Raw genomic sequence first — 21,580 nt, forward strand, 5'->3', positions numbered from 1 at the left:
GCTCTGCTTCCACCCATTCTTTGCATGTGGCCATTCCTCAAGGTTCCTTCCTTTGATTCACAGGTGTTCTCATTCTACGAAACGCTCTCTGGATTCACTTCTCCACTCCATGGCTTCTTATCTACTGGTGACATCTAGGTCTCTGTCTTTACTCTCCTGAACTCAGACCCATAGCTCTTGTTAGACATTCATTCACTGAAAACTTACTCTATACCAGGCATTGTCCTAGATGCTAGTGTTACAGAATTGGACAAAACACAAAGGGCTCCATGTAACCATGACGGTCCTTCAAAGTAGAAGAGAGAGGCAGAAGAGGAGGTTGAAGTGCTGTGTTGTGAGAACTCGACTGGACTGCACTTGACTTTGTTAGCTCTACACCATGTGCCAAGGAATGCAGGTGACCTATAGAAAGCCAGACACCGAGTCTCCCCTAGAACCTCCAGGAGGAACACGTGACTTTAGCTCAAGAGGAACCATTTCAGACTTATGACCTCCAGGACGTATGATATTAAATTTGTATTGTTTAAGCCACACACACACACACACACACACACACACACACACACACACGCAAACATACACGCACATCTCTGTTTTCATGGAATTTACATTATGATTAAATGGAGGGTGGAGAAAACAGATAATAAAACAAAAAAGCAAATATGCAGCATGTTATATGGTGATAAGAACTATAGAAAATATAAAACATGGAAAGAGGATGGGGGTGGTGTTTACAATTTGAAATAGGTTAGTTGGGAAAAGGCTTTGCTGAGAAGGTAGCACTGAATGGGAATTCCAATCTGAATGCGACATCGCCACTTACAGGCACCTCAGATTTAACATGTTAATACTAATGTCTTTATTTTCCCCTCTCAAACTTGTTTCTTCTGTACTCAGTATTGTGGTAAATGGCACTGCCATCTACCAGCTGCTCAAGTTAGAATCCTAGGAGTCATTTTCTTTTTTGCTGCCTTCTTTCAAAAATCTTTCTACTTAAATTTAAATTCTCCTCTTTAATAGCTCATCTATCTGTCTTCTCTCCTATACTCTCAGAAGACTGACATCATTGAAGTCCTTTTGATTTCCGTCCCAGCTTACTGCCTGCAACTGGTCTCTCTACCTGCCAAATCTTGTACTACTCTGATTCTTTCTCCATGTCACAGGGAGAGCAACCTTTCTGCAGCACGTGTATGACTGTGCACTCCTTTGCATAAAATCCTTCAATTCTCTCCCAGAGTTCAAGTCTAAACTCTACAGACATAAAATTCAAAGCTTCCACAATCTATTGTTGGCCTACATTTTCCAATGTTCCATCTTAGTATATCACCTTTATAACATACACCCTAGGATTATTGAAAAACATATTGCTATTTTGCTACTGGGCCCCCTGCACTGTTCCAAGAGCATCTTTTTTGAAAGTAAATTTATTTATTTATTTATTTATTTTTGGCTGTGTTGGGTCTCTGTTGCTGCGTGCAGGCTTTCTCTAGTTGTGGCGAGTGGGGCTGCTCTTCATTGCAGTGAGCAGGCTTCTCATTACGGTGGCTTCTCTTGTTGCAGAGCACGGGCTCTAGGCAGGTGGGCTTCAGTAGTTGTGGCACACGGGCTCAGTAGTTGTGGCTCGGGGGCTCTAGAGTGCAGGCTCAGTAGTTGCGGAGCACGGGCTTAGTTGCTCCGTGGCATGTGGGATCTTCCCAGACTAGGGCTCGAACCTGTGTCCCCTACATTGCTAGGTTGATTCTTAACCACTGAGCCACTAGGGAAGTCCTCTAAGAGCATCTTGAGGACTACGTTTATGTCTCCGCTTTCTCTCTGTCCTCAGTGCCAAGCAAAGGGCTTAGCATGTGACAAGCATCCAATGAATGTTTCATTCATTGATCAAAATTTGTGTTGGCTAGTTTGACAAAAAAGTTCTGCTGCTGTTCTGAAACCATGCCTGTGACATGCAGGCTATAAGTTTCAGATTCTTTTCGGAAACATTCAGCAGCATATCTCTACTTAGTTATTATCCATTAGCTTGATATAATGTATTAGCCTAATGTCTAAAAGGAAGCAGAGAAATTCTCAAGGATGAGTAAGAATAAGAAATCATTATTCACACATTGTTAACTAGAGTAACATTTCACTCATTTCTTCAGCTTCAGTGAGAAATAAAATATTTTCTCTATGTGAATTTTCCAGACAACTAGATTGACCCCTTTAAGCACTAAGTTAATTTTTAAAAATAATCACTGGGAGGGAGTGGTCTTTCTATGATGTACACTCACCTGCTTTACTAATCTAAGCTCACTGAAGATAATTTTTCCTCTTTAGGGACATAATAAAACAATAATTGTCATTGTTTGCTACAGAGATAAAGAAAGATATTTATTCCCTTATTAATACTGTTTTAATTCTGAATGGCAGATTTAATTCTGGCTTTCAGAAAGACATTGAAAGAAATGCTTAAGACAGTGAGAGGATGCCATATAAGGTCATATGAAGATGATCAGGGACATTTGGGCTTGGAAAATAATTGAAAGAGGACTTGAGCATAGCTTGTTAGAATATAAGCGGAAGAGGGGTGGTGGAAAAGAATTAGATTGTTTAGTATAATTTCAGAGTGGAAATTACAAGGATACTGGTTATAAAGAAATAATCTAACAATTAGTTAGGTCTCCATAACAGACGTAACCAGGGAAGGTGAGGGTCCAGCAATTCTGGGGATCCCTGTCTTGGAATGGAGGCTAGGCTCCATGACTAGAGTAGGAATTTGACATTACTGCCTGCCTAGCATCCATTTATTCTTTTTCTGGTTGTAGGACCCTACATTTCTTTGGAGAAACCCCTGTCGCATTCTCAGTCCATGAGGTCTGAGGCGGCGCTTCTCCAAGTGCCTCGTAGGATAAGCACACGATCATGTGCTTCTAATCAGTGCATCACACCCCCCTGAATGTTACTGGTTCAGGGAAGATCACTGACCAAGGCAGCTTTATTCAATTTCATGAACACCTATTCTGGAACTGTTAGAAGAGAGGGCAAGCATGGTGCTGCTGGCAGCCATCCTACCACCAGGAGAGGACAACCCATCAGAAAATGGAGCCAACAAAGAGGAAGGCACTGGTGAGAGATGAAGAGAGCCATCCAGTCCTGGTGTCACCGTGTAAGCACCTGAACCTGGTCACACCTCAAGTCACAGCCCATCCCTGGTCTTCTCAAATGTGGAGCCAATGAATTCCCTTTTGTACTGAAGCCAGCTCTGAGCTGGGTTTCTGTCACTTGCAATCAAGAGTCCATCCAGGTTGGTTTAACGGCTCCCTATAATTCTAGGAGCCTAGGTTTTTTATTAATGATTCTGTTATTTCTATATTTTGATGTTTTTGTTTGTAACAGATCAACTTCAACCTCATCTGCCTCAAGTGCCTTCTGTCTAGAAACTAAAAGTAAACAAAATTATCAACTTTATTCAGTTACTTGGCTTAATTGCTCAATTAATCCAAATGATGCCACTGCTTTGGTGGCAACTCCTGAGAAGTAAAGTACTTGCACCTTTGTGACAAGTCATCCCTGTTTTAAATGTCTGCTCTTGTCTACACTCTGATCGCTGGATAAATATACAAGAAAACAAGAAATGATTTATATTTATGGCTATTCTGCCTACACAATAGCAAAGCTATAAAAATTGAAGATTCAATCTTTCATTTAGATGATTGGTTTAATGTAGATAAGGCCAGTGTAAATATGATTTAAATTTCTAAAGCCTTGAAAAACCAAAATAAGGACATATAAACATATTTTAAAAATTGCTCACATGTTAACATTAAATCAACATTTTTGAATCCATACCCACTGAAATAACTATAATACCACCACATAAGATCAAAATGTAAACACTTAAAAATGTTGCTTCTTATACTTTTATTGTAAACTCATTAGTAAGCAGTTGATTAGTTAAATTAGTTAAAAATCACTTAAGTAGCATTTGGCAAAGTCAAAACATAAGCTCTAGGGAGAACTTTAATAAAAAGTGATGGTTGACCATAAATTTTGTTCCACTGAAATTTGGTTTATATTGATATTTTGTAATTGAGATGAATAATCTTTTATTCAAATGTTAAAGGCCATCATTAAAAAGTCTACAAGAAACAAATGTTGGAGAAAGTGTGGAGAAAAGGGAACCCTCTTGCACTGTTGGGAATGTAAATCGGCGTAGCCACTACGAAAAACATTATGGAAGTTCTTCAAAAAACCAAAAATAGAGTTGCCATATGATCCAGCAATCCCACTCCTGGGCATATACCCAGACAAAACTATAATTCGAAAAGATACACGAACCCCCTATGTTCATAGCAGCACACAATAAATAGCCAAGACTTGGAAACAACCTAAATGTCCTTTGACAGAAAAACGGATAAAGAAGACATAGTACATATATACAATGAAATACTAATCAGCCATAAAAAAAGAATGAAATAATGCTATTTGCAGCAACAAGGAAGGACCTAGAGATTATTATACTAAGTGAAATAAGTCAGAAAGAGAAAGACAAATACCAAATGATATCACTTATTTGTGAAATCTAAAAATATGATACAAACCAACATATCCATGAAACAAAAACAGACTCACAGACATAGAGAACAGACTTGTGGTTGCCAAGGGGGAGGGGAGAGTGGGGGAAGGATGGATTGGGAGTATGGGATTAGCAGATGCAATCTATTATATACAGGATAGATAAACAACAAGGTCCTACTGTATAGCACAGGGAACTATATTCAATATCCTGTGATAAACCATAATGGAAAAGAATATGAAAAAGAATATATATACGTACAACTGAGTCGCTCTGCTGTACAGCAGAAATTAACACAACATTGTAAATCAACAGTACTTCAATAAAATTTTCAAAAATCTTCCATTCAAATGTTAAAGGTTTGCCTTTTGATTCTTAGGATTCCACATCTCAAAAAAGAATTAGGGTTAACAAGTCAGTATATTAGAAAGTATTACTCAACTCTGGACACAGTCAAAGAATGTTTCCTTTTGTGCTGTTCTAACAATATCAATCTTTTCCTAAACTAGGAATTCTAAACTTTTTCACTTCTAAATTCTACATATTACTGCTTTTGTTCACTTATCCACTTAATTATGCTTCTCCTTTATCAGAAAAAAATAGAGGAAAATGGTGGAATTTCTTCTCTGCCAATGAGAAAATAATGGTAATATCTTTCTTATTTTTCACACTTTTCAGAAAGTACAGGATGTTCAGCTGAGATTAAGTCTTTCTTGTAACTTAAAAATCAGCAGCCCATGGAGTACACTTGGTCCATGGATGTGTGGACCATATTGTACTAACATTAAAATTTTAAAAAGGTGCTGATGATTAAAAATTAAGATAGTTCAAATTAAATTCCTAATTTCTAGTTTCCTTTGAAAAATGAGATGATGGGGAGGCAACGGACCTGCATCTCCATTTGGTGGAAAAATATGCTAGAATTGAGTGGCAGTTGTCTCCCTTGGATGGGGCACACACTGAAGTCCCCACCATTCCCCTTTAAATTACACCTGGCCAGCTTCTGGATTCATTTACATTAGGGAAATCAACCTATCTGTTTAATACATTGCGAGCGAGGTAGCAGGGAGAAGTAAAACTGTGAGAACACAGCACCCATGGAGAGAAAAAGTGCTAATACTGACAGTTTGGGTCATGCCTGGTGACACTGGAGGTGGAGGTGATAAATACCAAGACTTGAGTAATGATGGGGAGTTCCCTTGCTTTAAAGATACCTTTAGTGCCACATAAATGTTGAAGCAATATTTGAACCCCATTAATCAAGTCAGAAGAAAAAACAAAAATTGGAGAGAGATAAGCTTTGTGGTAAGCTAAGTGGCAGAAACAGTCAGTTAAGTTCACTTATTAAAAATAATTCTTGATATTGATATATCATTTTCCCAAAGTTAATTTAATCAACTTAGAGCAATGATTAAGTTATAGCAGTAGTAAACAATCATTAATACTATTCAAAATGTTAGGCTATCCCTTTTCTTCTAGGCACATAGTAAGACTGTATTTCCGGGCTGGGTTGAATTTGGGCAGAGCCATGTGACTTGTTTTGGCCATTGAAACATGAGTGAATCAGAAGTGTTTCACTTGTGGGCAGAAGCTTTAAGAGCCCATGCATGTTTAGCCATCCTCTTTTCCTTCTGCAATTCGAATGTTCCAGAGAGTGCTATTCTACCAGCCTATGCTTTAGAGGGCAGCAAAGCCCCCAGCAGACCCCTGGTGCGGGTGCAGTGTGGATGAGAAATTTCCTTTTGTTGTTTTAAGATACTGCAGACTGCTTCTGACAGTAGCAAAGCTTATTTGCCTCTCCTGGATTTTGATCTACCATGTTGCTCGAGCTTCATTCATTCACAGTTTTTGACACGTCTGTCTCTTCTCCACATTATTAAAAATTTTTTTCTTTATATCATGGTTATCTAAAAACTTTAAAAATGCAGCCTTAATCTAAGCAATACATGTGGTACATAAAATAAGAAACGGTGCTCTCAAGTTCCGACTTTGGCTCCAGATTTAAATGCCATGCCAATAATTTGTAAACTATACTGCTTTCTTGATATGATAGAAATCAGAGAGAGATGTATATTACAAATTTAATATATGTGAATACAACATCTATAAACCATATCAGGTTTGTTTGCAAAAATCCTTAATAAGGACGACATCATCAGTGCAATGATCTACTTTGCATATGCAAATCCAAAGGTGTACAGGTATAAAGTTGATACATACACATTTTTACAGCCTTCCCCAATTGCATCTTTGATTACTTGACCTTCAGCATCCATGAAAATCGTTATGTATAGAGCTGGTTAATGTGATCTGATGTGTCACATGGACTCATGCCGCAATTATCTTTTTCCAACAGATTATGGAAAGGGGTAGGGGATATATTTTATGGAGGTGACGGCCAAGAAAAGGTCTTAAGAAATACTTGCCATCTGTCACAATGTGACCTAAAACCCCAACAACCCCTGTAATTACACTGTATAAACAACATGCTTTCTAAACGTAATTCCCTTACAATAGGAAACACAGGTGACGAGTTTAGATATCAGAAAGAAAAAAAAAGCTTTTCAAAAAAAGTTTCTTTTTGGAACTCTGTTTCACAGACATGATTAAAATGATCAAAACCATCCTATTTGAGAATGAGTTTTGGAATTAGAAACATTTAGCTCCAAAACAGGGGAGACTAACAAGAGACATACTAGCCACTGCCAAATATCTGAGGGGTTGTCATTGCAAAGAAGAACTGGATTTACTTGTTTATACAAAAAGGAGGTAGGATGGAGAAAAGTGGGCAAACCTACAAATAAATTTTAGGCCAAAATTAAGAAAGATTATTTCTAGTTGCTCATCTTTGAGCAGCTCCAACAGCCTTCAAGAGGCATCATGTGACCTCTCTGTGCAGGAAGGTCTTTCTAGAATCTTAATATCAAGAAGGATTATAAAGACCAACTAATTTACCACCCTTTTCCAAAGCTTCAGTTCTTTGATTAACAGTTAGTTCATAAACAGCAGAGAGTAAATTCTTCCCTCTAGGACTATTAATAACAGACCTATCAATTATTGCAGGTTAATCAAATATTAAAAATATTTCAAGATAATACCTTTCATTTTCTCTTAACATGTCTCTTCCTTTCTTCCAGGTGTAGACAGGTTTCGGAGAGGCTTTCGGCTTACACTCAATGACAACTTCACCTCCCACTTTGACAAGAGTTACTCTTTTTAAGAGGGTTCTTGAAAAATCCGGGCCCACAGCTGGTAGAGAATATAGAAAATAGAATAATTAATTATTATGGAAGAAAAAACCCACTAGATCATTCTTTATAGCTTTTTTTTTTCTGTAATGGACTTATTGCTGTCTTGGGCATCAAAAGGAGGATACTACCTTTTTTTCTGAAGTAAAGGGAGTAGCACTGGAAGTTTTGATAGATTATGAAAAGTTGAGCTGTAATTTGTATATGGTAAAATATACCAGTTTTAAGTACATACAGCTTGATGCATCTGGTATACTCCAACATGAAGATTAAAATATAGAACATTCTATCACCTTATTGAGTGATTCTTTAAAAAAAAATATTCCATGTTCAAATGAAGATAAATTTAAAAATTTCAGGGAAGCAAAAGGGAGAGACAAAACAAAAACCCATAAGGTATTTTTCTGATTGTGTAGACTAAAGCTTCCCTTCATTGATAGTTACCACCTCTGCTCTTTTCCATAGCACTCTGTGCATGTCTCCATCAGAAGATGTGCTGAAATGTCTACAGCATCACCATCTGTGAAGCTTCTCCTTAAAATCAATGACTTTGTTCATCTTTCCACTACTACTGCCAAATGCAATGCTTGGTTCTTGCTGGATAAATTGTGACTTGCTCTTACAAAACTCTATTCCATCCTCACTGCCAGTATTCTAAAAATTCATTCACGTTGACACCAAATATGTAGTTATAGGATATAATATTAAATAATTCTTTCTTTCCTAAAACAAAAGATATATATCTGTATCCTTACAGAAATGTAGAAGGGGCCTTTCTGAAACATCTCTATTTTCTTCTGCATTAATTGAATTAACATGTTTTAGGATATGTTGTGAGCACAGATTCATCTCCTGGAATCTTAATTTTATCATATTTAAAATCCCTAACTCACTGCCATTTGACCTGATGGAATTTAAGATTTTGTACCATGCTGAATGTGAAATTTAAATGCTAACCACATATTACTTAAAAGAGGACAGGTAGTGAGTGTGTATGTATGTAGGTGGGGAGGACGGGGGTCAGTTTTTTTAAACGTACCCAAACCGTAAGCTGGTGATTAAAAAAAATAAAAGCAGGCTTCAGCAGAAGCAAGGTAAACCTTTATTAAGTGCTTTTGTCATGGAAATACTTTCAGTGTCTAGAAAGAAAGAAAGATGGAAAGGTTACTTTTTAATGGGGTGATGCAATGTATACATGGGGCTGGTTTTACTATGTGAAGATTAAACTAAATAAATGAATCTAGCAGGCTACTGATACTTCAATCTGTGTTCCTTGGATTTATGAGGGGAATCTATAATTCAAAGAGTAATTCCATAATGATAAATGAAATTAATAAGTAGAGTGCAAGTATAAATGTTTTTGCTATAATTAGATAAATGCATTCCTTGTATGATCTGCAAAATCACATAATAAAAATTACAGGGTGCTGAAAAAGATAAGGTCAGGACAGATGTACTCGATATTTATGTACCAGGAATACTAATAAAAACAATAATCATTCTAGTAAATATGTTAGCATGACTAAAAAGACAGATTAAATTCCTAACAGATAAATACTACAAAAAATACAGGACTTCAGTGTGTGTGTGTGTGTGTGTGTGTGTATGAAGACAGCTTGATGAAACAAGGAAGCTGGAAGAGAGAAGAGTTGAGATTGGTAAAGTATAAAACAAGTACAAAGTGCAGAAGAGAACCACGCTCTGAACATTGCTATGTTAGAGTACGTGACCAAACTCAGTCAAGAGGAAAATGTGGGCTGAGTGGGAGTCACGGTCAATGTGCTTTCTGCCTTGGCTAGCTGTGTTGACCTGAGTTAGTGGGCCTTGTTCTCGGTTGCTGGAACTAGTGACATACATGGACAAAGCCAGCATCTGCTATACTGACCTCATTTCCTCATTTGCCATTCCCACACATGCTAATTTTCAACCCAGAAAAGTTACTTGTTTTTTTTCTTTTTGGCCTCACTGCATGGCATGTGGGATCTTAGTTCCCCGACCAGGGATGGAATCCGTGCCTCTGGAAGTGGAAGCACGGAGTCTTAACCACTGGACTGCCAGGGAAGTCCCACAGAAAGGTTCTTGTATCACAAGAGACTCACTCCCATCTTATGGAAACATCTGAACTGACACATTAATGTAAAAAAAAAAAAAAATCAAGTTTCTAGAAGATTTTTTAAAAGGGTACTGTGTGAAATAGAGTTACAAACTGTAACATATGAAAATCCCTTCTTAAAACTATATCTTCCTACACACATTTTTATCACTTTAGGCAGACATTTTTCATCTGTTCAACAGGAATTCTGCAGTTGCATTTGAAATGAGTTACATTAATCAAACCATGCACAGCACATGGGTGTATTTGCCAAAAAACTATATATTGCGTTTACGCTTTGAAATAGCATGATATCAGCCACACAGAAGGCAGAAAACACACATTCCAGTGTCAAAAGAATTTGTACTGTACTATGTATGTGCACATTATCTTTTGGATATCCTAGAGATAAGACTGCCTTTGAATGTCTTTCACTAATAAAAATGGAATTATAAATTTAAATCTTTTCTCTTTGTCTACTTTGTTTGCTTAATTTATTTCTAGTGTTATCTAACTCTGCAAATCTATCAGTTGCCACCATAAGCTGCAATGCTTCCTAGGGCAAAACTGTTAGACCTTCATCTCTTTTTGAATACTTGACCCATTAATGGGTGTCTTAATACTCTGCCATTTTGTGACCATCTTTCACACTTGAGATACCCTAACGCTTGTGGGATGACGCACTTTCATGTCTGTACCTTATATTTATTTTGATTACTAACCAGGAGAGTTAGTAATCAGGAGAGGAGAGGCTTGAAGGCAAAATAAAAGGACCCTGTTAATTTGACATTCACAGAGAATCAGGTTTTAAAAGTTATTGGTAAGGTCCCAATAGGGCACTGTTAGAATCTAACATTTGCTGGCACTGGAGAAAGTGAGTGCACTTTGAAGGTGAGATTTCAGTGGGTTCCTAGTAGTTCAGAAAAGATAAAACCAATTGTCAAATTACCCACTTGAGTCTGAGAGTAGCACAAATCCTGGGAGATCCTCTTTTGCTAAATCTAATACACTTCGAGGACAATATTTCTTACATGGACCACTAGGGGGCGCTGCTCACCCAGGGTTGGAATAAGCCACACTACAGGCCCTCTTCCCTGTGGGAAATCAACTTTTTATTATTCATCAATGATCTTTAATTCATTAACATTACATTACCTAGGAGAAGCATCATCCGGCTGAGAGAAGCCTTCTATGCAATTCTCAACTGTTTGTTTTTACTTAATTAAATGGTTCTTGGTCACATGTCAAGCGTATTTTAAGTGGCCAACAGAACCCTTGAAAACGGAAGTTGTGCTTTAGGATCATTTCTCAAGAGAGATAGTAAGAACGATAACTCCTTAATGGGATGTGCAGTGGCAGTCCCATCTGGGAAGTACATGGGTGTGATGTGTTACTCTATTGTTGAAGGGGAAAGGATAATTATGTGTGCCTGTTCTACCATAGTCTGTAGACACAATACTGGGAACATTGCCAGTTGATGGAGACTATTAAGGATGGCTCTTTTATTTATTTTTTAAACATCTTTTTTGGAGTATAACTGTTTTACAATAGTGTGTTAGTTTTTCCTTTACAACAAAGTGAATCAGTTATACATATACATATGTTCCCATATCTCTTCCCTCTTGCAAGGGATGGCTCTTTTAGAAGTTCAGAATTTCATATTATTTTAACTTTTATTATCCTTATTACCTCATCATTCCTTAAAAATAAACCCAGAGTACATATATTCATTCAAGTATTTCTACCACTGAAGAGATAGTGCTGGTATCTGATACTAAAACCCCAAACTTCTCCTGGTTGCTGGGTAGGTAACTAGAAACCTAGCTATACTGGAAATATTCTTCTTTCTAGGTCCATCATTTCAGAATAGCTGATGCAAAATCAGCCTCTCTGATTTGGGATGATATTCACAAGGAGACTGTCAAGAAATGCTGAAGTAAGAGTCTTCTGTTCTAACATCAACATAATGTGTTCCTTCTAAGTCTCTAATACTCTGCCCTGCTGGTTTTGGTCTAATTCACTGAACGTCCCGTTTCCCCAGGGCGCCTCCTACCATGGTAGCTCTTGTTTATGGGCTCCTGATCTTTTGGGAAAGTTATTATAAAACCAAACAAATAATATTTACAGTCACAAGGTTGCTTTGCAGATTCAATAAAATACATGTATTGTACATAAAGTACTTAGTTCAATATTTTCCCAGAGTAAGTCCTTTATACCAACTCTTATCCTCTGCTATTTCTACTATCATCACCACCATTTTTAGAGCATTTTAAGCTGAAAAGCTTAAAGAAATATAGTTTTGTTTGAAAACAGAAAAAAAAATTATTTTGAAATAAGTATAGATTCATAGAAAGTTGCAAAGATAATACAGAGAGGTCCCGTGTATTCTTTACCCAGTTTCTCTCAGTGGTTACAGCTTATGTGAGCATAGTACAACATCAAAACATGGAAATTGATCATGGGTACAGGGTGCAGAGTTCTATGTTATTTTATGAAATACTTCGATGTTTGTACCATCCACTGAAATAAAGATACAGAATGTTTCCACCACCACAAAGATCTCTCTCATGCTACCCTTTTAGAGGCACATCCAACCCCCTCCTGTCTGTCCTCCCTATGCCTAGAATCCACCAATCTGTTCTGCAACTCTATAGTTTTGAGAATATATATATATATATATAAAATCATACATTATGTGATCTTATGGGATTTCTTTTTTTCAGTCAGCATAATGCTCTTGAGATCCACGCAGGTTGTTAGGTGAGTTCCTTTCTATTGCTGAGTAGTCATATCTTATATCTTACCCATCCTGGTACAGATGAGAAATTCATCTTTACTGTTGGCATTTCAGGCACTATGATAACTGCCAAATGCTTTTAAGCACAGGAACCATTTTAGGATCTTTCAACATTTTCTCTGTCAACAAGTAGGATGCAGATTAGCCCTTTTTTCTTTTTATAAAGATTTGAGGGCTTCCCTGGTGGCGCAGTGGTTGAGAATCCGCCTGCCGATGCAGGAGACACGGGTTCGTGCCCTGGTCCGGGAAGATCCCACATGCCGCGGAGCAACTAAGCCCGTGAGCCATGGCCGCTAGGCCTGCGCGTCCGGAGCCTGTGCTCCGCAATGGGAGAGGCCACAACAGTGAGAGGCCCGCATACCGAAAAAAAAAAAAAAAAAAAAAAAAAAAAAGATTTGAAAGCCAAAAATTAATTGTGTAGACATAGGTGGAATCTTTCTTATTCAAAGAAAAAAGATTTTAAAGCCATTTTAGAACATCATTTCTTACACAATAATTAACATGTTGATTGAAAATCATTCTTACATGTTTTAAAAGCTTTAGCTGCTAAACTATTAACCTCCCTTGAGCTACCCTATCTGTATGATGATCATAAGACAGTATGCGTTTTTAAATATCTGGAAGCACTTGACCTTGCTATATCAGTCCAAATTAGTGACATTCCATTATACTTGGCACAATGTCCTAAACACTCACACATATTTGTGTCCTTGGTTAAACAAGCCGTGTACGGCAGTACAATGCCACATTTGATTACGAGTAACTCTGTCATGAGATCGAAATCTTTGTTGAATTTTATTTATTTTTAAAAAAAGTTTTTTGGCTGTGTTGGGTCTGTTGCTGCGCATGGGCTTTTTTCTCCAGTTGCGGTGAGCAGGGGCTACTCTTCATTGCGGTGTGCAGGCTTCTCATTGCGGTGGCTTCTCTCGTTGCAGAGCACGGGCTCTAGGCACGTGGGCTCAGTAGTTGTGCTGCGTGGGCTTAGTTGCTCCGCAGCATGTGGGATCCTCCCAGACCAGGCCACGAACCTGTGTCCCCTGCGTTGGCAGGGGGATTCTTAACCACTGCGCCAGCAGGGAAGCCCCTATTTGTTGACTTAACAGAAGAGAGTAATTAGACTGTGAGAATCACTGCGCCACCAGGGAAGCCCTGGAATTCCAGAGGTTAAGAAATGGTAGTACTTGTTATTAGCAATTATTAGCTCATCAGTTCCTTGAAGGCAGAGACTATGAATTATGGATCTTGGACTTAGCACAGTCCTTGGTACGAAGTAGATGTTCGATCAGTATGTGCTGAATTAATGTGTGTTGTAGGAGAAAACTCAGGAATTCAGTTCCAAACAGGAAATTCCCTTCTCAATATGCTTTGGCCGGATATCACAGCCCTTTCTCTTATCCAAGTGGGGTTGTAGATGGCTTCCTGAACTTCCTGGCTTGTGTACAGGATACTCTGTCCTCTCTGGACCTCAGTCAAATGAAGCAGAATTGAAGCTGTTGATACGGTTGTCCCTTGGCATCTGCTATCCACAGGGAGACAGGCTCCAGGACCCTGAAGGTCCCAAAATCTGCAGATACTATAGCCCCTCATTTGGATAGCATAGTGCAAGGAATACAGCCAGCTCCCCATAACTGGCGGATGCAGAGTGCTGGCTGTATTCTCACACCACGTGAACTGGTGTGATGGTAGATGTTCAACAACTAGCTCTCCAAGCAAAACAAAACACCAAAGAACTTGGTTTTCGGTGCTTGCCAAGTTCTGTGGTCTAAATACTCCCATTAAGGCCGAGTTCGGGCTACCAGCAAGAAGTCACTGAAAGCTGAACTCAGCTCCTGCCTGTATGAACTAGCTCCAGCACATAATATCCTTGCCCTGTTTCCCTAAAGCACGTACTTAGGGGAAGGGTACAGGGCAAGTGGGCCCTGGGAGTTCAGCTTTCCCCAGATTTGGGCCTTTCTCTGAGGCAACACACGACCGTCTCCCCTTTCCTCCCTGGTACTCCCAGACAACCCAGTGGTGAGAAGACAGGAACTTCAGTTCTCTTCCAATTCCTCTGATTGGTTCACTCTGTTTAAAGAATCTGTATCCCGACACTTCGTGAGTGACAATAACACAGCAGTTTTAAGGGCTTCAGGTACATGTGCCCTGACCTAGACATGTGGGCTCAAGAGAAACATACTGCAAGGTGGACAACCGATGTTTATATAGCTCAGCAGTGACTGATCTCTTGCGTATCACGTTCCTTCAATAAGGCACTTAACTGAAGGAGTTTTTTGTTTTGTTTTTTTGGTTTGTTGCTTTTTTTTTTTGCCTTTGTGCTATGCTTATTTTCAACCACATTCAAAAGGCTTTATTAAAAGCAACGTGCCTCATACTAAGTACAAATGAATTTCTTCAGGAGCCTAGAAGAGCCAATGTCTGTTCATGTTGGGAAAAATAAAGCTGGAATGTTGTTGGTACAAACGTTCTGTTTCTAGAAGAAATTGTCTCACATGATTAATAGAGCTTTTGTCAATACTAGGTTCAATCATGGAAGCATGGATTAATTGGAAGTAGAATGGTCATACCAACAATCATTATTCCTCCCTCCAACTCCTACTTGCTTTTACAAGTTAGCTCCTCCGCTGGGATGGCTTAAGATAGGATAACAAAGGGTTCTATAGAGCAGATCTTAGATGGGGCACCTAAATTTAACTGATCACAAGAATCACTTGGAGGTCCTCCTCAACTCCACCCACCATGAAAGGGGACCTGAGAATTTAAATTTTACTATGTCTGCCACTAAAACAGTGACCCTCAGAGAAGAAGCATTGGTGATCACCTGGGAGCTTGTTAAAAATGCAGACTCTCAGGCCTCACCCGAGATCTGAAATCAGAATCTGAATTTAACAAGATCCCCAAGTAGTTTTAAAATGCAACAAGGTTTGAAACTCACTGCTAAATCTTTGTGAACACCAATTCTAACACTCCCTGCATCAGACTACTAAAAGAGAATCAATTTGCTGCCAGAAAGTAGTGGAGAGAAAAAATATTTCATTGATTTATTTATTCAGTAATTCACAGACACTTGTAGCAGATAATGGTAAAAGACATAAAGTAATAAATGCGTTTAAAATATGGCTGATGTCAAACATAGGTAAGGTAGGAAACTATCTTACTAGACTTAGTACAATAAAGTGAGCTACTTTGAAGCCAAAACAGACAAGTCAACGTGATGGGCAGAGAGGGAAAAAGAATATATTTCTTTCTAACTAATAAAAAACAAACAAACAAAAAAAACCAAACCAAACCATAAACTTTTTTAGAAGGCTAACTTTCCACCTGATTCTAACCTTAACAGTTTACTGGAAATCCCTTTATGTAAAGGACTAAGGACTTTGGAATGGATAATGCCTTCAGAGAACTTTTACAGAAAACTCAGACTTCGCTGGAAGGATAGGACATCCGGCCCTCAGTATCCATAGCTTCCGAAGTCTACAGTGGGTTGAATCCAACAACACTGAATTTGCAGATACAGTGGGCCAACAGTACATGGGATTAAGACTCGGTGATGCCTTAGGCTGCATTCCTGAATTATATTTTAAACTCTAACTCACTGAAGGCATTTCTACGGGGGAAATGACATAAGGAATTGTCATAATATTTATCCTTCAGATTTTAAAGTCTCCCTTCAGTTGGCTTTAAGCCACTGAAGGGAGACGCCAAGAACATCTAAGTATAAACCTCACATGGCAGCCAAAGTCACTCTGTGGGCCTAATGCTAACTCACCATCTTGGTAAAATGGGGCCTTTAAGACATGGTTGGAATCCCTGATGCTTGCTATTTCTCTGCTGCAGAAGGACTTCAGTTTCACAGTCCTGATCCAAATCAGAAGGTTTGCCAGGTAGACCATATTCAACTTAAACAAACAAACAAACAACAACAACAACAACAAAAAACCCTCTGTTCACGCTAGATTTCCTATTTCAGGATCGTGGTTTTCCAAGCGCAGTGTTGGACCGGCAGCATAGCATCACCTGGGAACTTGTTAGAAATACACGTCCGCAGGCCCCACCCCAGAACTGCTGTGTCAGAAACTCTGGAGGTAGCGCTCAGCAATCTGTGTTTTAACAAGTCCTCCAAGAGATTCTGATGCGTGGTAAAGTTTGAGAATCAACACCATGGGAAAACGTAATTACCTTCTGATCTGATCAATTACAGCAGAAGTTCCCAAACTGTGCCGACCGCTGGAATCACACCTGGGCGGCTTTAAGGAATAAAGGGCCCCGGGGTCCCAGGCCCAGGGATTGAATTAGTTGGTAGGGAGGATGGTAGAGTATTGGGCTCTTAGAGAACTCCCCAGATGACTGTCATAGGCAGCACAATTTGAGAACCACTAAAATGGGGTTTTCTGGTGATTGTGCAGCTGTCTACATCATAAGCTTTCAGTACGGATACTAGTCAAAAACAGCAACGAACAAACAAACAAAACACATCTTGCTCTATTGCTACACTTTTATTTTATTTTATTTTTTTTGCGGTACGCGGGCCTCTCACTGCTGTGGCCTCTCCCGTTGCGGAGCACAGGCTCCGGACGCGCAGGCTCAGCGGCCACGGCTCACGGGCCCAGCCGCTCCGCGGCACGTGGGATCTTCCCGGACCGGGGCACGAACCCGTGTCCCCTGCATCGGCAGGCGGACTCTCAACCACTGCGCCACCAGGGAAGCCCTACTGCTACACTTTTAGATTTGCAAGAAGTTTTCACATGTGACCTCTTTTAGTCTTGACAGTAGCACCCTCATTATACTGATAAATGCGGGCTTAGCAACTTGTTAAAAGATACCGAATTTGCATTTGAGACCCAATCGCGTAGCTCCCCCTCTTCATGACGAGTTACGCAAAGCTCCTGCCTAGATGACATGTGGGTAAGAAAGGCGTCCGTCCTCTCATTGGATGCTGATCACACTCAGCACATTTGATTATTTTGTAATCTGGCTCAACGAGGCAGTTGAGAAATCAGACTTATGCAGATGAGCACTTGTGGAAGTCCCTGTGAAATAGATTTCAGCTTAGCCTTAATGTTTTTCTAATTTGTGAGCCAATCATTTGGACAAATGCCAAATTCACCACAAAATCGCTCAAGCTTGCACCTCACTTTCATTGGACCATCAGTTCCTTAATGGCATTGGAATGTTCTGCCAGGGCCTGATGTTCTCCACCACACGGGCCAGGAAAATCTCCACGGTTCTGAACCATCAGACGGAAACTCCTCAGGGTGGAGCTACTTCTATCCCTTATACTGTCTTGGCAAAGTCAGGTCACATTCAAGACCACTTGAATGTGAAGACACCCACTTGCTCTTTGGGATAGTTCATCCCATTTCAGAATCAAAGACACTCTAGTGGCACTGCTGGTTATGACCCAGGTAAACTGGACCCAGTACCCAAGCACCTTGCTCTAGCAAATCACTTGTCTTCTGTACAGAATTGTTGGTACCCTCACTCAGATTCTTTTTTCTGGGCCCCAGCTGCTACGAGCATTGGTTGTCTACTACCTCCAGCTGCCCACTTCTCTGGGAAATTGACTGGGAGGCGTTCCTCCATCTGCCCTGATCTTGCTACCACCACCTAAAGGGCAGTCCAATGAATAACTGATACAGAGATTTTTCTAAAAGGCCAGCCTCCTTGCCTCAGGTAGGAATAGCTCTGAGATGCAGTTTATACTCTAGACATCCCCATCCAGGATGCGATATAGGCGAGACTTCACCTGAGACCATGTCCCTGCTCAGCTGCCCTCCATCCCCTCCCTAGCTTGCTTTCTCTTCCAGGTTTTTCCCAGAGGACACCCCTCCCCTGACTCATAGGAACCTGAATCCCTGCCTTCGCTTTTGAGGGCTTAGGCATCCTCTATCAGGATATATACAGAATGACATAGTATTCTGTCGGAGCAGCACAGAAAATTTCAAGTTTAGCAATTCAGTCAGCATTCCCTAGTACCAGTATGATCACCTACCTAAGTGGACACAAACATTAAACATGAATAGAAATATTTCATTAGGAAAGTTACTTTTAAATCAATAAAATACCTAGTTTGGTGTTTTTAATTATATTTTTTATAAAAGACTCAAATTTCCCCAAGATTATAAGACTCTATTCACTCTAAGTCCAACAGGCCTTCATGAGTGGAGAGAGAGATGATGGTATGTGACCCAGGGAATTGTGTAGCACCTCAGGGATGCCCACGAGCATATGTCACAAGAGCGAATCTCATCCATGACCTAGGCTAACACAGGAGAAAAAGTCTGGGAACAGTTGCCTTGAGGAAAAATAAACTATCGATTGCAATAGGTCAGTCACAAACAAGGACATTTCTATCTGATGTACTCATAACCAAGCCTACTGTAATAAACTGACCTCAAGGTAAAAGTCTCTCTACGACATTCACCCACCCGGTGAATAAATCACCCAGCACCTAGGTTAATTATTTAGCAGTTTCAACCCATTAATTATAGATATGTTACATATACATTAAACACCCAGCCAGAACACATAAAACAAGACCAAGGGAAAAGCCCATTAAATATATGCTTCCTAACCATCTCTTATTCATGACTTTAGGGCTATTACCCAGCATGAAAGGGAATCTCCTCTCCAGCATTGGAGGATGCTGAAATTTGATCGATAGCTGGAACCAACCTCCATTTTTCTTCCTCATACTGAAGTATCTTGTTTTCATTTTGTTTCTTTGTGCAATTCAATCTCTCTAAGATTCTAATACAGGTAATAACTACTCAGTTGTTTGATCCATAAGAGTCAAACTATTACCATTCGACAAGAAACAAAGTGACTTGTGAAACACAATCGTATTAGAGCTTATCCAACTCAAGCAATATTAATTTATGTGTATTTTTAAATAGTCAAATGTCTTCTCCCTCCTTCACTTCAGATGGGCTCTAGGATTCACCCATTCAATACTTAAATGCCCTTCAAGTCACTTGGAATACACTAGCATGATTTTTTTGGGGGGGGGGCAGGAAAAATGGGATATTAAAGAGGGAACTTCTAAACTTGTTGTTTAAGATCCTCTAAAATTGGCCATTAATTACTTTTTCCATCTTTCTCTTTCAAGTTTAAAGTTTGCCTGTACGCTTTATGTATTTGAATCAAAAATTCTGAAAAACATTCAGGATTCTCTATGGGCAAGAAACTATCCAGATGTTTTATAACTTTGAACCTTTGCTCAGGCCATTTCACTCTATTTTGCAATGTTCCTGGTCCTTTTCTTTTTTTTTTTTTTTTTTTTTCGCCTGTACAAAAATTATTTTTCAAAGCTCACCTGACTAGCCCAGTCCATTAGCTAAACTCTTTCCTGAATTTCTGGAAGACTTACTATTTTCACCACTTGCTTGGCCTGTATCATTTACTGACATGCCTTACCATTCTCATACTCAACAAGGTTGAAATCAGGGGTTAAATAACCTCTCAGGCATTTTTATGTTATCTTTACTGACCTTGCTTGCTGATCTCAAGGGACTTAAGAAAGGACTCAGATCAAGAATTCATTTGGAATTAGTTCCAACTGGAAATGATTTGAAATAAACCTCTGAATGTATGAGTTGAAGCAGTGATTACTACCTCACAGGCCTTGAACCCTGGGTAGGGGGAAGGGAAAGGATTTGGTGAGGATCTTGGGGTATATAAATGTAAACCATAACATACATATATATAGATATAGATATGGATATATAGAGATGGACGTATACACACATACATATCTCTACATACTGTTATGTTCAGCTGTGGGTACGTGCTCTTGATAAAAATCATTTAACAGCCTTTCTCACTTTTGGCTCTGCTTTTGGGACTTTAGTCATCCTCTATCTTTATCCCATGACTATGTCCCATGATTTCCAGTCATCTGTTACTGTCAAATTTTCTCATTTTAACTAAGGGACCTACAAAATCTTTTAAAATTATCACGGCATCCCCAGACTTAGCAATTGGCCAGCACTCACTTAGAAGGTTTCAGGACTACGTGATTCATTTCTTAGGCCACACCCCCTCAGTTTTAGCTGTTCTTCTAACCAGTTGACATAGTGTTTAACAGAGAACACACTTCTTTCTGAAGAACATCCGAAGCAATCTACCTTCGTGAACTGCGTTCCACAAGAATCGGCTCTAACTACCAATAATCAGAGCCCACTTGGCCACCGTGGGATCACTGTACTTGTCCTGGAGAAAGTTGGAATTATCGTTCTCAATATTTATAGGGTGGGAGATACGTGTGTTTAGGTCATCCTTACAGCAGGCTAAGCCAAGCTGATGATGACTCCGGGAGAAAAGGATACTCCTAGACCTCTTTGAGAAAGACTGCAGCCTCGTGAACTCTCACAAATTCTTGTGTTTGATGGGATGTTGGTTCAAGTAAAGAATTTGGTGAGAAAAACAATTATGGAAGCTTTTCCATCCGTTTTTACCTTGCAGAGGGTGGAAGACATTCAATTCGGCAGCAGCTACTTATGCATGTCAGATCTACATGCCAGGCACCAAGAAGTGCTTAACAGAAGGGCAAGTCAGGTCTCTGAATCTGGGAAAATTATCAGGGCTTATGGAATCAGCTCCCTTTGTGTGCTGCCTTTCTCTTATTTATAATCTTTCTATTAGGTTCTCTCTAAGAAGAACTGCTGCTTGGATATTTAAGATAAATTCTGAAGTCAGGGTCAAGATTTTTCTACAAGACAAATGCAAGTTGATGGCCTGGAGTTCTTGTTTCCTTGTTTTTTCTTTTTTTTTTTTTTTAATGCCCATATGTTTGTTAACTCACTTAACTTGTGTTTTCAATGATTTACTTGACTCATTAATTCATTTTTTTAACAGTCTCTCACCTCCTTCATCACTTAGTACAGTCATTCATC

General features: G+C 39.3%; 1 protein-coding gene across 3 annotated transcripts in view; it reads right to left on the minus strand.

Annotated features, from left to right (window-relative positions):
• The window catches only part of CNTN4 (contactin 4), a 958,070-nt gene that overhangs the window by 134,499 nt on the left and 801,991 nt on the right, over window positions 1–21,580 (minus strand). For all 3 annotated transcript variants that reach the window (XM_067043593.1, XM_067043596.1, XM_067043595.1), the window contains one exon: window positions 7,651–7,801. In XM_067043593.1, the coding sequence (XP_066899694.1) occupies window positions 7,651–7,801 (151 nt within the window). The remainder of the gene's footprint in view (window positions 1–7,650; window positions 7,802–21,580) is intronic.

The sequence above is a fragment of the Kogia breviceps genome, chromosome 10 (genome assembly GCF_026419965.1).
Source record: "Kogia breviceps isolate mKogBre1 chromosome 10, mKogBre1 haplotype 1, whole genome shotgun sequence".
NCBI lineage: Eukaryota > Metazoa > Chordata > Mammalia > Artiodactyla > Physeteridae > Kogia > Kogia breviceps.